The sequence below is a fragment of the Rattus norvegicus genome, chromosome 4 (genome assembly GCF_036323735.1).
Source record: "Rattus norvegicus strain BN/NHsdMcwi chromosome 4, GRCr8, whole genome shotgun sequence".
NCBI lineage: Eukaryota > Metazoa > Chordata > Mammalia > Rodentia > Muridae > Rattus > Rattus norvegicus.
In genome coordinates, this window is record NC_086022.1 from 31438698 (window position 1) to 31459402 (window position 20705).

The following is a 20705-nucleotide window of genomic DNA, read 5'->3' on the forward strand; positions in this document are numbered from 1 at the left end:
GGAAGTAAGGACCGGTCGAATAATTGTCGTCTAATTGCCATGGGGAAGGTATGGATTTAGGAGGCTTGTTTCATAGGAGAGATCAAGCGCTCACTCAGGGAGAGAGGATTAAGAGTTAAGAAAAAGGATTTAATCAAGTTTTTTTGTTTTATTGATGAAAGGTGTCCCTGGTTAATTTTAAGCAGTGTGGGGCTAGCTTAAGTAAAACTTGTAATAAAAAAGGGACAAGGTAATGGTAAAGTGTTTTTGCATATGCGTTCTTTTAGAGTTATATTTTAGTCTTTGGACCCTGACTAGAGATAGTTTACACCCTAGACATGAGAGAGAATGGGTTTGGGAAAAACAGTCCTCCCGGACTCTCCGCAGATGCTTTGGAGAAAGAGAAAAACCTTTTCAGAGCTCTCTTAGGAACAGAGGGAAAGCAGGAGACGTCCTGCCTCTCTGCTGGCTCCTATTGGAGAAATGCTTATTTCTAGTTCTGGGTTCCATAGGTAGGATATGTGGGTCCCTATCGTGGGACACCATCTAGTTTTTTCCCTCTATGTCTATTGTGTGTCCTTGGTGCACCAAGCTATCCATGTCTGTCAGTTTATGTCTGTGGTCTTTGTTTCTCGTTGTTTAAATGTTTTATGTTTCGTGTTTAAAAGAAAAAATGATAAAAACTTTATCTGCCAGTCGTTCACACCTTGACTTGGTTTTAACTCGTTTCAAGAAGGGAACAATGCATAAAAAACAGTTTCAATTGGCTTTTGGAGCCTACATCTGTAGCTAGAAGCCTAAGTCTGCTGGACAAGCTCCCCAGGGGCTGGCTAAATGTTTATACTAGCTGATCCTAAAGACACCAGGAGCTTCACAGCTTAAAAGGTGTAACATTGGTAACAGAAAGTTGGCTTAAAACTGTAATTTGGATATGAGCCAACCTAGGGAAACAGGTCCAAATTGAGGTAATATTTTTATGGAATTCTTATTCTAAAAACCAGGCTTCTAAAAGATTTTAGGGCAATGTCTCTTTTTTGAGGTATTGGAGACCGCACCATCGTGCGTTCGTATGTAGGAATTGGCAGTCATAGCCAAAGTTGTGGTTTGCCCTAAAGTTACTGTATTTTGATGCTAATTCCACTGCCCCAAGAACAGCTGCCTAGTCACATACTCAGAATTCAGGTGACTTTCCAAAGTTGTGGCTGTGCTCTGGTGTTACAAAGAGATCTTAAAGATTGTGATTAAAGATTGTCAGTGTTACATTGACTAACTCAAACTTATTTATAATTAAGAAAAAAATCAAACAGGTAGAGATTGTTACAGGATTTAAAAAGGATTGATGAGGTTTTAGAACTTGTGAGAGCATTACAGCTTGTTTGCTTATCCAACTGCCATTTCAAGATAGATTTAGAGGATTATTTTTATACAATTTGTTTACATCCTGGCGATTGTGAGTTTTCATTTCGTGAGCTTGCTTATAATTTTAGAGAGCCCATAAAGTGATATCATTAAAATTTTTACTAAAGAATGGCTAATAGCCTTATATTATGTAATTTTGTCGCTTCTTCAATGTAAGAAGTTAGAACTTTAAATCTTTAAGTGTATATAGAAATTTTTACTACAAACTTTTGCTCTCTAAATGAGCTTTAATATTTGGGGAGTAGCTGTTAGACTACTCCAGAAAAGAGTATTTAAAACTAATTTTAAGCTACTAAGGATATGTTAGTTGGCTAAGTACCTCACCTTACCAGAGGACTTAGGTCTTTGTTTGTTATCCTCATTGGAGATAAAGCTTCAGTTGTGTTAATACAGAATTGTAGGCTAGAGTCATGGAAGTATTTTAAAAAGCCAAACAACAGTTAATTGGTTATTACAAAATACTGATATTTGGCCTATTACATATACAAATTTTTCAGGCAAAATTGATAATTTTACTCTTTACATGTTTTTGTATTTCCTGTATATTTGTGCATGCAACCCATAGGAAATGCGCTTACTGTATTTATAGGTGGTTCATCTAATGAAAAGGCTACACGTATGATTGGATCACTTGTTTATTCTCTTGAGTTTCTGCTGCTTCAGCACAGATTATTAAATTCCTGGCTTTAGCCACTGTTTTTATAATGTTAAAAAAATCAAGCTTTCAATTCACATACTGATAGCCAATGTGTGGCTTGTGGTTTACGATTGATTTCAATTACTTAATGCTTTATTAGAGACAAGTTTTCTACATGAAATCAGTGAGTGATTTCAGTGTAAATTGTCTGACAACTCACTGTCCTTTCAGTGCTCTGGCTCAGACAACTAAACAAAACCATAGACCCAGCTCTTTGAAAATGGTAATGGAGTTGATAACACACCCTCTTGAAAAGAGGAAGACTCCATTTGCTTACTTTCAACTCCCAGCCTCACCCTACCGGCTCAGGGATTTCTAGTGCGACTAAATCTGGACAATATTTATAGGATTTGGCATCTCTAATTAATGCTTATGTTTAGGTAAATAAAGCTGGTGAGGGGCTGGAGAGATGGCTCAGTGGTTAAGAGCACTAAGTACTGTTCCTTTATAGGCCATTTAAGAACTCAAACTGGATTGCCTAGACCCCTTAACAAGGGAGGACAATGATACCAGACAGATTATAGGCCTTACATAGGAACAATTAGTCAAAAAATCTCATTCTTTATATATCCAAAACAGTAATGCTGGAGACAATAATTTGGTATAAAAGTAAATTTATAAATACAAGTGCTCAGTGTCCTCAATTTAATCCTTAAGGACTTATCTTAATAAATAATATTTTAACAATATTTTAATAAATAAAAAGGGGAGTTATCCCTGTATGCTAAAATATGCTCCTTTTATTTCAATTTTAAAATTTGGATGCCAAGGAACACTCTGAGTTTATGGCACCCTACAGCTAGGCATACTTCTGCCTAGGTGAAATAGAAAGATCCACATATTGGCATGATCCTGTTCAGATATTTTATATGGGGAAGAGGGAATCTTTGTGTTTTTTCTACAGGATGCTACAGGAGTGTGCCAGCTGCCCGAGTGGCTGGTGAGACTTGCTGATCCTGTGAGCATGAAGATTCAGCTCTCCTGGTTCGGGTCCCTGGAGTCATTCCTGTGTCCTTGGAGGAATATGGAGGATTCCCACTCATCTTTTGTCATCACAGAAATTCTGGCGTTGCTGCAGTCATTGTGTCCCGTCCCACCACAGCCTGCGCTCCGACCCTCTGTGCACTGTTGCTTGGTGGAAGCTGCTGTGGACTGGGGAACTCTGCCCTGGTTTTGCAGATCTCAGACATGGTTCCATTGCCTGCTGGTTGTTCCAGAGAAGAATGACCGATCCTGAACTGTCCTGGGAAAGACCTTGGCATTTTCGCTGCTATTGTAGCAGCCATTACTGCTGCAGCCATTGTGTCTGCAGTGTCTGGAGCTACCCTCCCCCAATCTATTGTTAGGCAAGCACAGTGGGTGAACTTTCTGGAGTAGTTGCTAACAATTGGGAATTCTAAATTTTATTACAGGAGAGGCTTGACTAGGTCCTTGGTGGTATGGCCATAGCAGCTGAGGAGAACCAGATGAGGTGCCCACTACTTATTGGGAGAGGCTCAATTTCCACAATCTCTTATATTAATGCCATCTGGCTCCTGCTCCTTCGCCCCTGGGCTCAAGTAAGAGGAATGAGAAGATGATCCAATGTAGCTTTCCTCAGTGACGGGCAACTTCCTCTGACCCTTGACCAATCTAGACATGGAGCCTTGAGGGCGACAAGGTGGTCCTATGACAGAGAGGCTGGGGTTTGAGAGGTCGATCCTAAGACAGAGGTGGCTACACCCCGTTTAAACGTGTGGGCCGGTCAAATGCTCCTCTGCCCAGTTTCTCCCCCAATAACACACACGTATAGCCCAGAACGGTGTGTTACAGCATAAGTTCATTCCTAGCCATTGGGGTGCAGTCCTAACTGCAGGAGTGGCTTGCCATGGCCGAGCTGGGCACTCTGTGAGGCATGTCTGATCTCTCTCAGACCACTACTTCCACCTAATGTTTTTTTTTTTTTTTTTTTTTTAAAGAAAAATGGGGGAGATGCACGGAGCCATATTGGATTTGGGCCTAGCCGCTTTTTGACTGCATGGTTCAAAGTGACTCTGGGCTGTTTGGCCACAGAGACTCACCCCGAAGATGACTGCCATAAATCTTAAGATTGTTGGATAAAGCCTCTCCCATGAATTTACGGCACAGGAGTATAACATTCAAGGGATGCCTCAGCTCGAGCAGATACCAGTTATCTCCTCAGTCAACACCCAGTGTCTCCACCACCTGACCTCATCGCCTGACTTCTTTGCCTCCAGCTATCACTGCCTATACCCTCATCTCCCCCTCCTTCATATTTCACAAAGGTCACTCCCCCTACCTGAAAGCCTTAAAAGCTGCAATGTTCATCCCAATAAAGGAGACCTTGACAACAGAACTTTTGCTTGGTCTCCTTCTTCTCTTCACCCCCATTTTGGCCCACAGGTAGAAAGCCTCTTCGGGACCCTGAATAACTGGGTCCCCGCTGGCGGGGACACCAAATAAACAAAATCAGGAAAGGTACATATAACAACAGACATTGAGGAAATCCAAAGAATGATAAGGACAGACTTTAAAAACCTGTCCAATACCAAATCTAAAAGAAATGGATAATTTTCTGGATACATACCACTTTACTATAGATAAATCAAGATCAGATAAGCAATTTAAATAGACCTGTTACCCCTACTGAAATAAATGCAGTCATTAAAAGTCTTCCAACAAAAAAAGGGGGGTCAGGTGGCTTTAGCACAAAATTCTATCACACTTTCAAAGACAAGCTCATGCCAATACTCCTCAAATTATTCCACAAAATAGAAACAGAAAGAACATTGTCCAGTTCGTTTTACGATGTCACTGTTATCCAGATGCCCAAACCACCTAAAAACCCAACAAAGAGAATTAGAGACCAATTTCCCTTATGAACACAGATGTAAAAATTCTCAATAAAATGGTTGCAACCTAATCCAACACACATCAAGAAGTTTATCCACTTGATCAAGTAGGTTTTATATCAGAGATGTGGGGATGGTACAACATATATAAATAAATGTAGTCCACCATATAAACAAACTGAAAGACAAAAAACACATGGTCATTTCATGAAAAGGCCAACACCCCTTCATGATAAAAATTCTGGAGAGCTTAGGAATATGGGGAGATATCTCAACATAGTAATGGCAATTTACAGAAAGCCCATAGCAAACGTCAATTTAAATGGAGAGAAACTCAAAGAATTTCCACTAAAATAAGGAACAAGACAAGGTTGTCCTCGCTCTTCATACATATTCAATATATATTTTAAGTCTTAGCTAGAGCAACTAAGGCAACTGAAGGAGATGAGGGGGATACAAGTTGCAAAGAAAGTAGTCAAGGCGTCTTTGTTTGAAAACATGATAATATAAATAAGTGACCCTGAAAATTCCACCAGAAACTCCTACGGCTGCTAAAATATCTTCATTAAAGTACAAAATTAACTCACAAAAATCAGTAGCCCTCCCATATACAAATGACAGATTGAAATAGATATCAGGGAAATACCACCTTTTACAATAGCCTAAAATAGTATAATATATCTTGGATAAGTCCAAATAAGCAAATGAAAGACTTGTATAAAAAAAAAACTTCACGACATTGAAGAAAGAAATTGAAGAAGATATCAGAAGATGGAAAGATCTCCCATACTCATGAATTAGTAGGATTGACATAACAGAAATGACGACCCTACCAAAAGCAATCTACAGATCCAATACAATTCCCAATAAAAATTCCAACATTTCTTCATAGATTTGAAAAGCACAATTTTTCAGCTTCATATGGAAACACATACACACAAAACCAGGATAGCTAAACAATTCCACAAAATAGAAACAGAAAGAACATTGCCCAGTGGCAAACAAGAGGGATTTTTATTAGTTTTGTCAGAAGATTTCACTGTTCCTGATTTCAAGCTGCACTACTGAGCTTTAGTAATAAAAGCAATATAATATTGGCACGAATACAGAACCATTCACCAATAGAATAGATCTGAAGACCCAGATATAAATCCACACACCTATGGACACCCGATTTTTTTTAAACAAAGCCAGAAATACACAGTGGAATAAAGATATCGTCTTCAACAAATGGTGCTGGTCACACTGGATGATTGCATGTGGAAGAATACAGAGAGATCCTTAGGAAAGGAAAACATAATAAACAGTTGTACATGGAAGGGGTGTAGCTGGTGGAAGATTGAGTCAGGTGGGGAAAGAGGGATAAAGGAAGAATTATGGAGAGGGACAGGTGAATTTAAGGGTTATTTGATAAGTAATATGAAAACTTAATACACTAGAAGCTTCCTAAAATAAACATATATGAAGGTGAACCAAAGGAAATCACCAAATAACAGTGGAGGCAGAGACCTGCTTGGCCACCTCTTGTGACCCAATGTAGTTTCCATCACCAGAATTGCATCACAGCTAGTTGAGTTGTTGGTCAAAGGGGTCTCATGGGGGACCCACGCTAAACCACCCAAGCTGATGCTAAGACTGTAGCATATATAGTTCTATATGGACTATATAGTTTGTGCTCTCCACAAACTGGTATATATTATGGCTTCCAGTTTTGTGTTTTTATGAGATCCTTGAGTGTGCAAATGGCTGGGGCTCTGATTCTTGTGCCTTCTCTCAGGCTCTTTTCTTTCTGTTTATTTATCCTGTCCATCTCTAATGTGATAGTTTTTGCTTTGTCCTACTATATTTTACTTTGTTATAATTAATTATTATCTCTTAGAAGCCTGTTTGTTTTTAATGAGAGGCAGAAAGGGGGTGAATCTGGATGGTAGGGAAGGGGAGGGAGGGACCTGGGAGGAGTAGCGGGAGGGAAGCCATAATCAGGATATAGTATATGAGGGGGTTGGAATCTATTTTTAATAAAAGGGGGAGAAAAGAAAAACTCAATTCAAAACTATTATGTAATACCACGTCATCCTCACTAGGATGTTTACGATCAGAAAGATAATAACAAACGTTGGCAAGGATATTGAGAAGCAGAAACTCTCATACATTACTGGTTGAAATGAAAACTGGCGAGGCTGCCTTAGAGAAGCTTTGCCATTCATCAAAAGGTGAAGGAACTTGTGGTGTCCTTCAACAATCCTGCCTTCCATCCAAGAGAAATGTAAACATACATTTATATAAAATTAATATGTGACTTGAAGAGCACCTACACACATCGGACAAACCCCACCCAAACACCTGTATAACTAGGGGGCAAAACAAAGTGGTTGGTTTCTGACTTAGGCAGAAACAACAGCAAATAGCCTCGCAGGTGTGATTTTTAAGAGGAAAAAAGGAGAGGCCTGTGCTGGAATGCTCCAGGATGCAGAACGCAGTGGTATGTTTTGGTTGGGCATCTTAACTAGGACAGCCGGAAGAGGGCTTCTGATGGCTGGACTCCCGTACTTTGATAGTTGGACCTTGGTGATCAGCCAAGAATGAGTCTGACTAAAGAAATTGTCCAAATAAAAGAAAAGACCTTGGTGGCTAGCTTTGGGCATGTAAACTATGGTTTACGAGGCAAAGGCAAGGGGAAAGGGCAAACCTGTCGGCATCATGGCTGTCATGCTAGGGCCTGCTAGAGCCTTTCCTGAATATTAGTTGCAGCGTTAGTTATAATAACCAAAAGAAGAAGCAGCCCAAGAGACTATCGATTGACACATATGTGATGGCTAAGGAAACCCCCATTTTGTGTTAGGCATCCATTCTAAATTCCCAAAATACAAGCTGCAGGCAACTCTGACTTCTTGCCCTCTCCTCAGAATTGTAAAACAGCCAGGCTGTCTTTTGTAAACCCACTCTTGGTTGTTTACCAGGAGGCAAAGCAGTTTCTCCACCCTGTCAGCAGGGGGAGACAGAGACAGCTCCTCACTGAGGGGAGCCAGCTTTTGGAGCAGCGGCACATACCGGAGAAACCTTTAAAAACACTTCCTCTAGCCCATTCTGTGCAGCTCGTCTTCCGTTTGGCTTTAAGGCTATTGTCCTGCTCACAATCACGACAAAGTCACTTAATTAGAATTTGGATTGAGTCTGTGGGGTTTTCCCCCCACTGTGGATTCTAACTCTAACAAATATGTGAACGAATGCAATGTCTTCCAGGCAATAAAAATACTACATGGCCATAAAATAAGAACTAATGCTTACGGTGTAGGTGAACCTTAAAAGCCTTATGTTTCACGAAGAGATATTTCCAGAAGGGCATATGTTCCGTGCTCCCGTTTGTATGAGATGGGTCTTAATAAGCAGGTCCACGGGGTTAGGAAGATTAGCAGTCGACAGGGCCGAGGAAGACGGGTGTAATTCCCGATGGGTTTCATTTTAAAGTTATAAACATGATCCAAATGGATTATGGTGCTGGCTGTAAAACTGAAAATTTAATGAAAACAGTGTGTGTGCACTTCACATGAACGGAGTTGACGACTTCCTTTTTTTTTTTTTTTTCCTTTTCTTTTTTTCGGAGCTGGGGACCGAACCCAGGGCCTTGCGCTTGCTAGGCAAGTGCTCTACCACTGAGCCAAATCCCCAACCCCGAGTTGACGACTTTCAAACAGTGTCTTCCTGGAGATGCCACCAAGGTGCAGCCCCTCTCTCCGTGACTCTTACATCATTGCCCTGCCAAGCTTCTTCCCTGTGCGTCTTTCGCCTTACAGACTGGGCAACTTGTGAAAATCAGAAAAAAGGCTCACCTCGGACTCTCAGAAGACGCTGCTGTCAATCCCTAACTGGTGAGGTAGCTTCTACATGCATTTTGGTTCCACCTCTTTAAATCTGGTTTCCACGTCTCCAATATGCCGAGATGACTTCTCCATTCAGAGAGTTGTAAAGACTAACCGCGTGACACTGTGGAGAAAGTCTGACATCTAAGCTGCTGGCTGTCTGGTGGCACCCATCTGCTCTGGCTTCCTTATACTCTGACCCAAATATCATGTGAAATGAGATGATCGGCCCAACAAGGAAAAGTGCAGACAGAGCTGCCAAGTGCTTCATTCAGATATGATGGAGGGCGGGTGGGTGAGGTTTAGTTCAGAGGGCTCAGGGATTCCTCTAGCGAATGGGACTTTTTGGAACTGTCAGAACCTTTGTCATCCCTTGGCCCTTGGTCTTTGGCTCTTTCCCTTTTTCATCCAGAAGGCCAGAGCTCCCAAAGGCCTCCTTCCAGTTTCTGACATAGGATGGGAACGGGGAGGCATCACTGGAAATAAAAAAGTTCCAAGGCCGCTTGCAGGCTACCCAGGCCCCAGGAGCGCAGCATCTGCAACATGGGGATCCCCAGCATTGCCTTTACTACTGCCCTTCAATATCACGTTTCATGAGAACAAAAGTTCTCATTTATTTATGTCACAGTTTTTTAACATTTCTGCCATTCTCTGATGAATATATTCCTGCCTATTCCAGAATAAACACCTAGGACATTTAATTAATATTTTTAAAAACCTAGGCCAATATGGTGTGACCATGTTGTTTGTAGATGAGAACATTTCACAATCAACAGTTAGCCCAGACTTCCTTCAGAAAATTCAAATGTCGCCGTGTACGTATTATGGATTTCTGAATCTCCCGTACAACATCACGGTGATCGATTATTGCAGCCTCTGACTCGTTTCATGATAAAGAGCAAGAAAGCTGAGTGAAAAAGAAATCATTCTTTCTGGCAGTGCATGCCATGGAAACGTTTTAAAGGAGACACTGCTCTTTTCTGAACCCAAGTCTTACGCGCTCTTACCTTTACGGATGGACGTGTTTTCAAAGGGACCGGATAGGTTTACGCTCTCGTTTGGGGGTGTAGCATCCTCAGAAATTTGTACTGCATAGGCGTTTGCTCCGTCTCTACTCCTCGGATACGGATATTTTATGGCTTCCTGTGGCCTGTCTCCAGATGAACTTGTGAAGGGCTGCTGATCCAGTTTGCCGGAGTTACTTTTAATTGCTGCCTTATGAACCAGATGTTGATGATCTCCTGAGCTGAAGTTGACCGGCTCACTGACCTCCAAGTCTATTTTCCTGGAACAGAAAACCTGTCATTCATGTCCTGGTAGCCACACTCCCTCCCCACTACCTTACTATCCTTATAACTTTCAAGTGATTTTCCCCCCCCTATTTTTGATGACGGTAGATCCATTCATATCACACATTCACATTGTATAACAAATGCCCATTAAGTGAATAAGCAAACACCCGTGAGACAGACCCCGTAGAGTAGATGTTCCCAACATGTGGGTCACAACCCCATTGACAAGCCTCTATCTCCAAAAGTCTTTACATTATGATTCATAAAAGTAGGGAAATGACAGTCATGAGGTAGGAATAAGAACAATCTTATGGTGGAGGGGTTACCACAACATAAAGAACTGCATTCAAGGGCGGCAGCATTAGAAAGGCTGAAAACGACTAGTGGAGAGTAAAATAATTTTCTTCCTATTCCGGAATGGACCTTTGAGTTCACTCATCAGGGAGTTAAAGGGCCTGTGGAGATTCCTCCATGGCTTCTGTATTCAGTGGACTTACCCTGGGGGGGAGACAGTACATCAGAAGAGCAATGGTATTAAAGGCAACGTAAGTGAGCCAGGGACGTGGGAGGATGTGGGTGCCCTCTGTGATACCCAGAGGAAACCACAGGGAGTGGAAGAGGCTGCCAGACATTCTCAGGAAAAGTGAAGGCAAGGCCGGAATTGTTACAGGACTTGGGCAAATAAAGAGGTGGGGAGAAAGCTTTCCTCGATAGAGCAGTCGCCCCGGGCCAGATCCAGAGGAATCATACAAGACAGACCCCAGACACTGGAGATGCTCACATCCCAGGATATGGAAGTTCATAGTGTAGTGGGGTTAAATAATGGAGTTTTGGGATTTTTGTCACTTGGGAGGTAGGGAGGCTGGAATAACCTAAAGAAACTACCCTTTGTAACCTCAGTGACATCGGCATGTTAGGAAGCTGATAGTCTCCTAATTATCCTCTGCTGGGCCCCTGGAAACTTTGCTTTGCTTATAAAAAGAAACTGCGGGTGGACATAAGGACACTGAGATAAGTTGGCTCCAGGTTCAATCCGACCTCAAAGTTAAGAGTTTTCTGTGATCATACTTAGAAGAGAGGAGGACAGGAAACACAGAATAGGAATGGCAAATGGAAGTCAAAATGACACAGATCCTGTGAAGATGATTCTAGAAGCAGCTTGGAACAAAGCTGGAGAATTTGGGCAAAAAACAGATTTTCTAGTGGAGTCTCCAGAGAAGAACATGGCCCTGTTGGCACCTTGGTTTTAGCCCCGTGAAGCTGGGACTTCTGACCTGCAGAACTATAGGACAGTTGGCTTGTTATGCCTTGTGACACACAGTCTGTGCAGAAGTGTATCACCAGCAATAGAAAACTATTCCGTGGGCCATCACTGAGGGTTTATAAAGACCCCTCTACCTACAGTGCAGAGAAGGAACAGAGGAAGCCAGTGTGAAAACAGAGACTAGAAATGGTGGCTGGGGAAGTTGGGCTTGGCTGCTGGGCTTGACAACCAAAACGCCAGTCTCCAGAGACCTCTTTTTTTTTTTAAAGATTTATTTTATTTATATGAATACACTGTAGCTGTCTTCAGACACACCAGAAGAGGGATGGTTGTGAGCCACCATGTGGTTGCTGGGAATTGAACTCCGGACCTCTGGAAGAGCAGTGGAAGCTCTTAACCACTGAGCCATCTCTCCAGCCCCAGAAACCTCTTGAAGAATAAAGGTCAACACTCATCTCACGACAAATGCGAACTCCCTTTCCTTTCCTTTCCTTTCCTTTCCTTTCCTTTCCTTTCCTTTCCTTTCCTTTTTTCCTGTTGTTGTTGTTGTTGTTCCAGGACAAGGTTTCTCTGTAGCCCTAGCTGTCCTGGAACTCAATTTGTAGACAAGGCTGGCATTGAATTCAGACTTCTGCCTGCCTCTGCCTCTGCCTCTCTCTCTCTCTCTCTCTCTCTCTCTGTCTCTCTCTCTCTCATCTGCCTGCCTCTCTCTCTCTCTGCCTCTCTCTCTCTCTCCTCTGCCTCTGCCTCTCTCTCTCTCTCTCATCTGCCTCTGCCTCTCTCTCTCTCTCTCTGCCTCTCTCTGTCTCTCCTCTGCCTCTGCCTCTCTCTCTCTCTGCCTCTCTCTGTCTCTCCTCTGCCTCTGCCTCTGCCTCTCTCTCTCTCTCTCTCTGCCTCTCTCTCTCTCCTCTGCCTCTGCCTCTCTCTCTCTCATCTGCCTCTGCCTCTCTCTCTCTCTCTCTGCCTCTCTCTATCTCTCCTCTGCCTCTGCCTCTCTCTCTGCCTCTCTCTGTCTCTCCTCTGCCTCTCTCTCTCTCTCTCTCTGTCTCTCCTCTGTCTCTCTCTCTCTCTCTCTCTCTCTCCCTCTCTCACTCTGCCTCTCTCTCTCCCTCCCTCTCTCTCTTTCTCTCTCTGCCTCTCACTCTCCCTCCCCCTCTCTCTTTCTCTCTCTGCCTCTCTCTCTCTCTGCTTCTCTCTGTCTCTCCTCTGCCTCTGCCTCTCTCTGCACCTCTTTGCCTCCCGAGTGCTGGGTGGAATTAAAGGTGTGTGCCCCTACACCCAGCCAAAGTTGGGAGATTTCAAGCAAGCCCCCTCCACTGCTGCCTACTTTTCATCTCACAAGGGACAATGATGGGGCAAGAAAAGGAGACTAAGATGGTGAAGCCAGGGTAGACTGATGGCCAAACAGGAAGTAAAAACAGAAACAAAAACAAAAACAAAAAAACAACCAACCAAACAAGCAAAAAAAAACAAAAAACAAAAAAACCTGTCAGGCTCCTGGAGAAACAGATGGCATTTAATAAAGATGATCCTTTTCCTCCAGTTAGTCTCAAATGTTTACAAGATTCAGTAGTGATTTCTAGTAACACCAAAGTTCATCAGCTTAAATACATGAGAAAAATCAAGAACAAACTTGAAAAAGGACTACAAGAGAAGCAGTAGTGATTTACTTTTGCAGAAATAAAATGCATCCGTACATATGTATATCATATATACGTATAATATAGAGCTATATGATTAAAACTGTAATACCGGTGTAGCAAGAGATCAATGGGATGGAAGAGAGTTCAGGGACAAATTGATGTATATATGAGAATTTGATAAATTTGATAATATTTGACAAAGACGAAACTTCAAATTATGCCCTTAATGTTAGAACAATTAGTTACACGTTCAGAAACAATAGTTAAATAGCTGCTTTTTTCTTTCATTCAAAGATCTGTTGCAGGCTGTGGCGGCTTGAATGAGGATGCCTCCTTCCTATAGACTCTTATGTTGGAATATTTGGTCCTTGGTTGGTGGACTGTTTGGGAAGGATTAAAAATTCCTGTAGACTGTTGGAGGAAGTGTGTCACTGGGAGTGTTCTCTCCCTGTCTCCTACTGTGCATAGAGATGTAAGCTCTTAGCTCTAGCCTCTTCCTGCCACTATGCCTCCGCTTTGCCAGCATGGGCACTAAGCCTGAAACCATAATCCCAATTGAATGCTTTCTTTTCTAAGATGCCTTGGTCATGGTGTTTAGTCACAGAAATACATAAGTAACTAATACATAGGCGAACTGAAAATATTTTCAAATCTAATAATAATCATATATACTCTATTAGGAAATACAAAGAATGTATGGATACAGTTATAAAAATGATACCAGTTCAAAGAGAAAGAGAGAGAGAGAGAGAGAGAGAGAGAGAAGTATTTGACAGATTGAAGGTACAGAGCAGTTCAGATATTAAACTATTAAACACTTTGGATTATAAGAAAATTTCAACAAATCTGATATAAGAAAATGATAAAATATTTGCAAAGTTTATTGTGCAGAGAGGGTAGTGAACACAAATAATCAATTCATAAAAATGTAAGTTGCCAGTAAGCCTGGACGCTGATGCCTTGCAAAACCACCAAAGACCTGTAAATAAGAGCAGTAATGAAAGGCATCCAAAGATTACAAAGATGATTCTCATGGCTGTTAAGACTATAAAGAAATGGATAATCTGGGGACATATCATCACTCCCATGAGTCCACGTTTCTTCTACTGAGTTCCCTCTTCCACAAAACAGTCAATAGGTTTAATTTAAATAATTGCAAATTTAAATATATTCAAAATAATCTTTCCTTGTTATTGCTGGAAATATCGGTATAAGGCGGGATGGGTTCATTAGAGGCTATCCGTCATGGTGTTCATGATTTTCCTCTTGATTTTAAGCAAAATTAAAATATTTTTGTTACCTCAAAGCACTCATGGGCCCTAAGCATTAAGTCAGTTATAGACAGTGGATTGTCACACTTGAGGTAACCCACCTCATTTCTTTTTATTTTTTCCAGAGCTGAGGACCTTCTGCTTTCTAGGCAAGCGCTCTACCACTGAGCTAAATCCCCAACCCCCCACCTCATTTCAATATAAAGCTTTGTGCTATCTACCAGAAACCCACATATGTAGCACTTTAGGCCCCACAGCTATAGTTGGAGTAATTTATTCTATAAACACACGAAGGCAAAGGTCTATGTGAAAGAAAATTCAGTATATCAATTCACTGTTTATAACTGCCAAAAATTTATAACGACCTATTACCCATCAGTGGGGAAGCAGACTAATTGTGGCACAGACGCAAAAACATCATATGCATACACACACATATGCACCAATGGGGACTTCACTGTGAAGTCAGTTTTGAATTTTGAAAATAAAATTTGAGAATAATATTTAGGGAGATCGCATTAATGTTCACCCCCCTCTCTGACTGAACAGAAATACAGCAAATGGGATTGATCGTCATTCTGATACAGCTCGGTTGGGAGTGTACTTAACTTGAATGAATTTTTACAGTGGCCATTTATCCCAAGTAATAATTTCGATAATATTATATTTACATTTTGAAGACAAAGGAAATATTCCCCTATATGATAAAGTCTGGAGCTTGTCTATGAAAGGAATCTTCACACAAAGCTGAAGGTCACTGAAAGATGCTCAAATGACCAAGCTGGTGTCCACGGCGTCCTGCAAGTCAGAAGCAGAAACAGATTTTTTTTCCAAAGCAGCTAAAGGCAAAAGCAACAAAAACCCAAAAGCAACTGAGTCTTCCTCGAAGAACTATATTTGGTTTGTTTCCTGAAACACAAATGAGGTTTTCACCTGGTCCTCAAGCTTCTCCTGACTGCTGAGCCAGCAGCCATCCAAACAGCCAGGCAGGTAGTAAAACTGAGAAGCAAGGTTCTGAGTGACAGTTAAGAGAGTGGCAGTTGGAGCATGGGGTGAGTGGATCCTTTTTCTCACAAAGAGGGGTTCCAAACCAAGCCCAGTCAACCTTCGTGCTAGTGGGCACACTCTCTGTTGGGTCTCAAGAAGGCCTACCCTCAGGTCTTCAAACCAACTCCACGTCACAGAGCGAGAGGCTCTGTCCACGTGGAAGGGATCCTTCCACTTATGCCATCACTTTCTTCTCAGCAAGAAGATGCTCATAAGATTCCATTGGAGGTCACCGTTCAGAGGTCCTGGGCCATTATTCCAGATGAGTAAGACTCATTTCTAGTAAAGGATACACTGATCTTTCTATAGACCATGATGAATTTTGTGTCTCCTCCCCCATGGTGGGACAGTGCTCAAAACAATCATGGGTCCTAAGCATTAAGTCAATTATGGATTGTCACACCTGAGATATGGGACGTCATCAAACACCTAAATCAGGCTGTTTGGTAAGGGAAGGCCCATGACCAGGTGAGTAGGTACCATGAGCCCTTCTTCTCTGGGATCCGTAGAAAGGGAGGAGAAACTTGCCCTCTATGGAGCTTTCTACTGACTCAGCCATTAAATTCAGTCTGTTTACTACGTACCGAGAGTGAAGAAGTGAGAGAGCTATGAAGAAGACATTCCTTCCCTGCACAGTTGGCAGAGACATGTGCACTGTGTGTGTTGGTAAGAAAGAAGCAAAGGCTTTAGGAAGGAATTGTGATCTAGGATTAAGGAGGTGGAGATGAAATCCTGGCTGGTTCTAAGGACAAAAGTTGTGTTAAACAGGAAGGTTGTGGGGAAGCACAATGCCAGCAAAGAGAACAGTACCCCAAGCAAGAATGAGACTAGGGGGGTTGGGGATTTAGCTCAGTGGTAGAGCGCTTGCCTAGCAAGCGCAAGGCCCTGGGTTCGGTCCCCAGCTCCAAAAAAAAGAAAAAAAAGAAAAAAAGAATGAGACTAGGAAGCAGGATATCTAACACAGAAAGAGGTTCCATGGTGCTTGAGTTACAGCACAGAACATCCAGAAGGCTTGTCTGTAGTGGAAGACGTATGCTGGCCGCTCCTCCGAAAACCTCTGGCCAAAAAGAGTCAGTAAAATATCTCCCTCTGTTACCATACTTTGAACCTCAGATTCTCACAGGCCCCATGAATTATCTCTGTCCAGGCCTCAGTTGCTCTATTTTGTTGGTGTAAACAGTCAACTTAATTGTATGTTTTCCCCTCCAAAATGCAGTTAATATGATTTCTTTTTCACATGTCAGGATTGTAATGAATTAAGTACAGTTTGGTCAAAAGAAATCCTCTCCTCATCAGCCTCATATTCTACACTATGCAGACTTTTTTTTTATATGTAACAGGTGTTTGCATTCTTATATGTGCTAACTGGTTTAGAACATCAACTCTAAGACGTATAGCCTCTGCCGCCTTTCACTTGACAGGCGAGTAAAGCAAGTTGAACTCATTGCAGAATCTCACCCGTTTAACAGGTAGGGCAAAGACACACGTGGTTTGTGAATCCCCTGGTGGCCTCTAATCATCAGAGAACAGAATGTGATCATCTTTTTTGAAAGCAGCCTGTGGTGTGTTTTATACATCTACTCTGTGTTTTTAATCCTAAGAGTTTTCACTAGTGAACAATGGAACACGTAACTATAAGTCCTGCAAACGGTAGCACATGCTGACACTAAGAACAACCAAGGAAATGCCCCATTCATGTGAGATTTTAAGGCCTCCAGAGGCATTTATTTGTGCTTTAACACCTCATGGACGCACAGCACCGTCAACATTTTCTCACCCATCTCACTTGTACTAACTTGTCTATGTGATCCAGTCCAACCCTTCCCTTGGCTCCAGACTGGTTATCTCTCATTGTGTGCTATGGTTTAAATATATTTCCCAAATTCTTTTTTTTTTTAAAGATTTATTTTATTTATATGAGTACACTGTAGCTGTCTTCAGACACACCAGAAGAGGGCATCAGAACCCATTACAGATGGTTGTGAGCCACCATGTGGTTGCTGGGAATTGAACTCAGGACCTGTGGAAGAGCAGTCAGCGCTCCTAACCACTGAGCCATCTCTCCAGCCCTATTTCCCAAATTCTTATATGTTAGCTTAATTGCCCGTATAATAGAAAGTATTCTGCAAGGGCAGGATGCTGTCAATAACCCTATGCAGTTTGTGATGCCTATGAACCACAACAATGGCCAGCATGGCAAGGTATCCCTAAAGGTGCAATCGTGGTCCTCGCATTTGGGTGGTCTGATTGGACTTAAGAAGGAGGGAAATTAGGCTTGGTATTAGAAACCTAGTCAACCACCCAGAGGCAGTGAGGTCATGCATCTTAAAGAGATCCTACTACTGCCTTTTACTAGTTCAGAGAGACTCCCAACTACATTCTAAAACATCATTATGCACACAAGTAGTGTAGCCATCTCCTCTCGTCAAAGAAAGCTCCCCGTTACAGAAAGCAGAGACTATTACAGAAAACCACAGCTAGACATTCTGAAGAAATCAGCGAGTGTAGGGAGGTCAGTTCCCAAGGGGTGCATCTACCACAGAAAACTGGACAAAAGGCTCAGGGAACATCATGGAAGAGGAGGCAGAAAAATTCTAAGAACCAGAGGGGCAGGTAGTTAAAGTGTGACTGTATTTCCTTGAAATGTCTGCACAAACTAGACCTAAACAATGGCAATGTCAATGGCAGTGCTAATACAGAAGGGGAAAAGCCTCGTGGGTCCAACATCTAGACAATTATCTACAAGTAATTAATGATTGCTGAGAGAAAGATGATTATCTTTTCCAGGGATGAGCCCCCAAATATATCAAATATAAACTATTCAGCCCTGAAATAATATACACAGAAACAACAGAAACAGACTCAGCAAGTTGAATTTATATGTTTGTGCATATATGTATGCATAACGCATATATATATATATATATATATATATATATATATATATATATATATATGGTCATTAGGACTGGAGAGATGGCTCAGTGGTTAAGAGCACTGACTGCTCTTCCAGAAGTCCTGAGTTCAAATCCCAGCAACCCCATGGTGGCTCACGACCACCTGTAATGAGATCTGATGCCCTCTTCTGATGTGTCTGAAGACAGCGACAGTGTACTTATATATAATAAATAAATCTTAAAAAAAAAAGAGGCCATTAATCTGAGAGGGAGGGAGGGTATATAGGAGGGGTTGGAAGGGAGATATGATGTAATTTTATTTTAATTAAAATATATTTAAAGAAAAATTAACATTTCTTAAAAGTGGAACACAAAGGAATTAGTCAATGAGGGTAAAATCCTCGTGACTAGGATTCAGCTACCAGAACTATGGGGGGAAAAAAGTCTGTTTCCTATGAATACCCATCTCCAGTAATTTGTCACAGCAGCACAAATTGAGACATGTGTCTTACACATCTTCCTCTGACTCCTCAGGGAACCATGACTTGCCCTCCCTGGGCCTCATAGTCTTCCTGAAGCACCGAGGGAGGAGGGGACTAGGAGAGAGCCGCACGTGGTGTTGCTCCCTTCTCTCACCTCTTGATTTGACCCCTGACACCTTCTTTGCCTAGTAATTCCCATCGGTCCTTGCGGTAAACGTTGCTCAACTTAGGTAGCGGTTCTCAACCTCCCTGATGCTGTAACTCTTTAATGTGGTTCCTCATGTTGTGGTGACCCCGACCCTAACTATTTTTGTTGCTACTTTATTGCTGTAATCTTGCTACTGTCATGAATTATAATGTAAATACCTGTGTTTTCTGGAGGTCTTAGGTGACCCCTGTGAAAGGGACGCCTCCAAAGGGGCGGATGCCTACAGGTTGAGAATCGCTGCTCTCGGGTATCTTCAGGAGAGTTGCTGCTGCCCGGAGAAGCTACTTGTTGAGTTAGCCCCATGTGCCAAGCACAGTAACGGACAGTATCGAGCTGGGTAATAGCATCCTCACTACAGAGGAACTGAGCTCAGGAAGGAGGTACAACTGCCAACCCCTGAATGAGATGCTGTCCACTATGCACCCTGCCTCCTAATGGGAGAGAGCTTGGGGGTGAAAAGTAATTTTCCCATTTGATACTTTCGCTTTCCTCTCTTCAGTGTATTATGTGCACACATGAAGGCATGCGTGTGCATGTTTCCGTGCGTGTGGGTACCCATGCACAAGCACACATTTGTATGGGTATGTTCATCAATGTACACTCATCTACCTACATCCACGTTTGGAAACGAGAAGTCAACCTCTGGTTTGATTACTCGGGAACTGTCCCCTTATTTCCTAAGGCACGGTCTTTCTCTGGGATTTGGTTTAAGCTGATTGGACTGGGCTGGATGGCCAGTGAGCCCCAGCGATCCACTCATTTCCATCCCCCTCTGCAATGGTGTTACAAACCTGCACCGATATGCCCGACTTACTATGGCCCCAAGGGCTAGAACTCAGGTCTCCACTTTTGTTCAGCCAGCACCTCACTGACCCAACTATGTCCCCAACAACTCTTTCCATTGTTTCCAGATAAAAACAGCACAAGTATGTGTTGAGAAAATAAGACATGAAGCAAATACAAAGAGGTGAAAGAAGTCATTCCATAGCCAGCCGTATTGAAGTGAACTGTGAATGCTTGTGAACAGTTCGAAAGACTAAGTGCCATGTGCAAGGCCGTCGAAGGAGGTTTGCGCCACTCTCAAGCTTCTTTCTGCAGTGGGCAACGGTTAACACAAAAACTCAGGACTAGTTAAAGTCCTGAGAACCTATACAAGACAAATATATCCTCCTCCAAACTAACGCTCAGAGAACATCAAGAGGAGGAGGCAGAATAGAAAGACCTTTGTTGTCGTAATAATATAAAGATAAATAGGTATTGTTGTCTATTACCCCGATAGGTCCGCACCGCGGTGTCCCAAGATATCTGCTAGCTATCTTGGCAGAAACACATCCCAGCCGTACACTTTCCTACACTCAAACCCTCACATAAAAGAACACACAACACAATAATCTTTGACCCAATTGATAAGATATAATTGTCCACTTAAACATGCAAAGCCCGGTACCATCCATCCCCTGAGAACATTAATAACAACCTGTAAATACACAGAGCAGAATCTTTTTTTTTTTTTTTTTGGTTCTTTTTTTTTCGGAGCTGGGGACCGAACCCAGGGCCTTGCGCTTCCTAGGCAAGCGCTCTACCACTGAGCTAAATCCCCAACGCCTCCCTTTACAATTATTATTAAGGCCTCTCACCCAACTAGGAGATCCTATGTTCCGTTAGATAGTGAGATTGGCTGGCCAACATGTGATCCTATCTGTCTCCATTGTATAGGGCAATAGAAGCCTATGTCACTGCATTGAGCCTGTATGATCTCGTGGTCCTAGTGCTCACACATAAGCACCAGGGAAA

At 42.3% G+C, this 20705-nt stretch overlaps 1 protein-coding gene across 2 annotated transcripts in view; it reads right to left on the reverse strand.

Moving 5' to 3' along the window:
* Tmbim7 (transmembrane BAX inhibitor motif containing 7) overlaps positions 1 to 15622 on the reverse strand; it is a 32949-nt gene extending 17327 nt beyond the window's left edge. Inside the window, exons 1-3 of one of the 2 annotated variants that reach the window (XM_006236047.5) lie at positions 15211 to 15622; positions 14949 to 15075; positions 9815 to 10092 (exon numbers count right to left, since the gene is read on the reverse strand). In XM_006236047.5, the coding sequence (XP_006236109.1) occupies positions 9815 to 10092; positions 14949 to 14950 (280 nt within the window). In that variant the 5' untranslated portion in view covers positions 14951 to 15075; positions 15211 to 15622. The remainder of the gene's footprint in view (positions 1 to 9814; positions 10093 to 14948; positions 15076 to 15210) is intronic. The other variant, NM_001039612.2, reaches the window with a different exon arrangement.
* Between the last annotated feature and the right edge of the window lie 5083 nt (positions 15623 to 20705).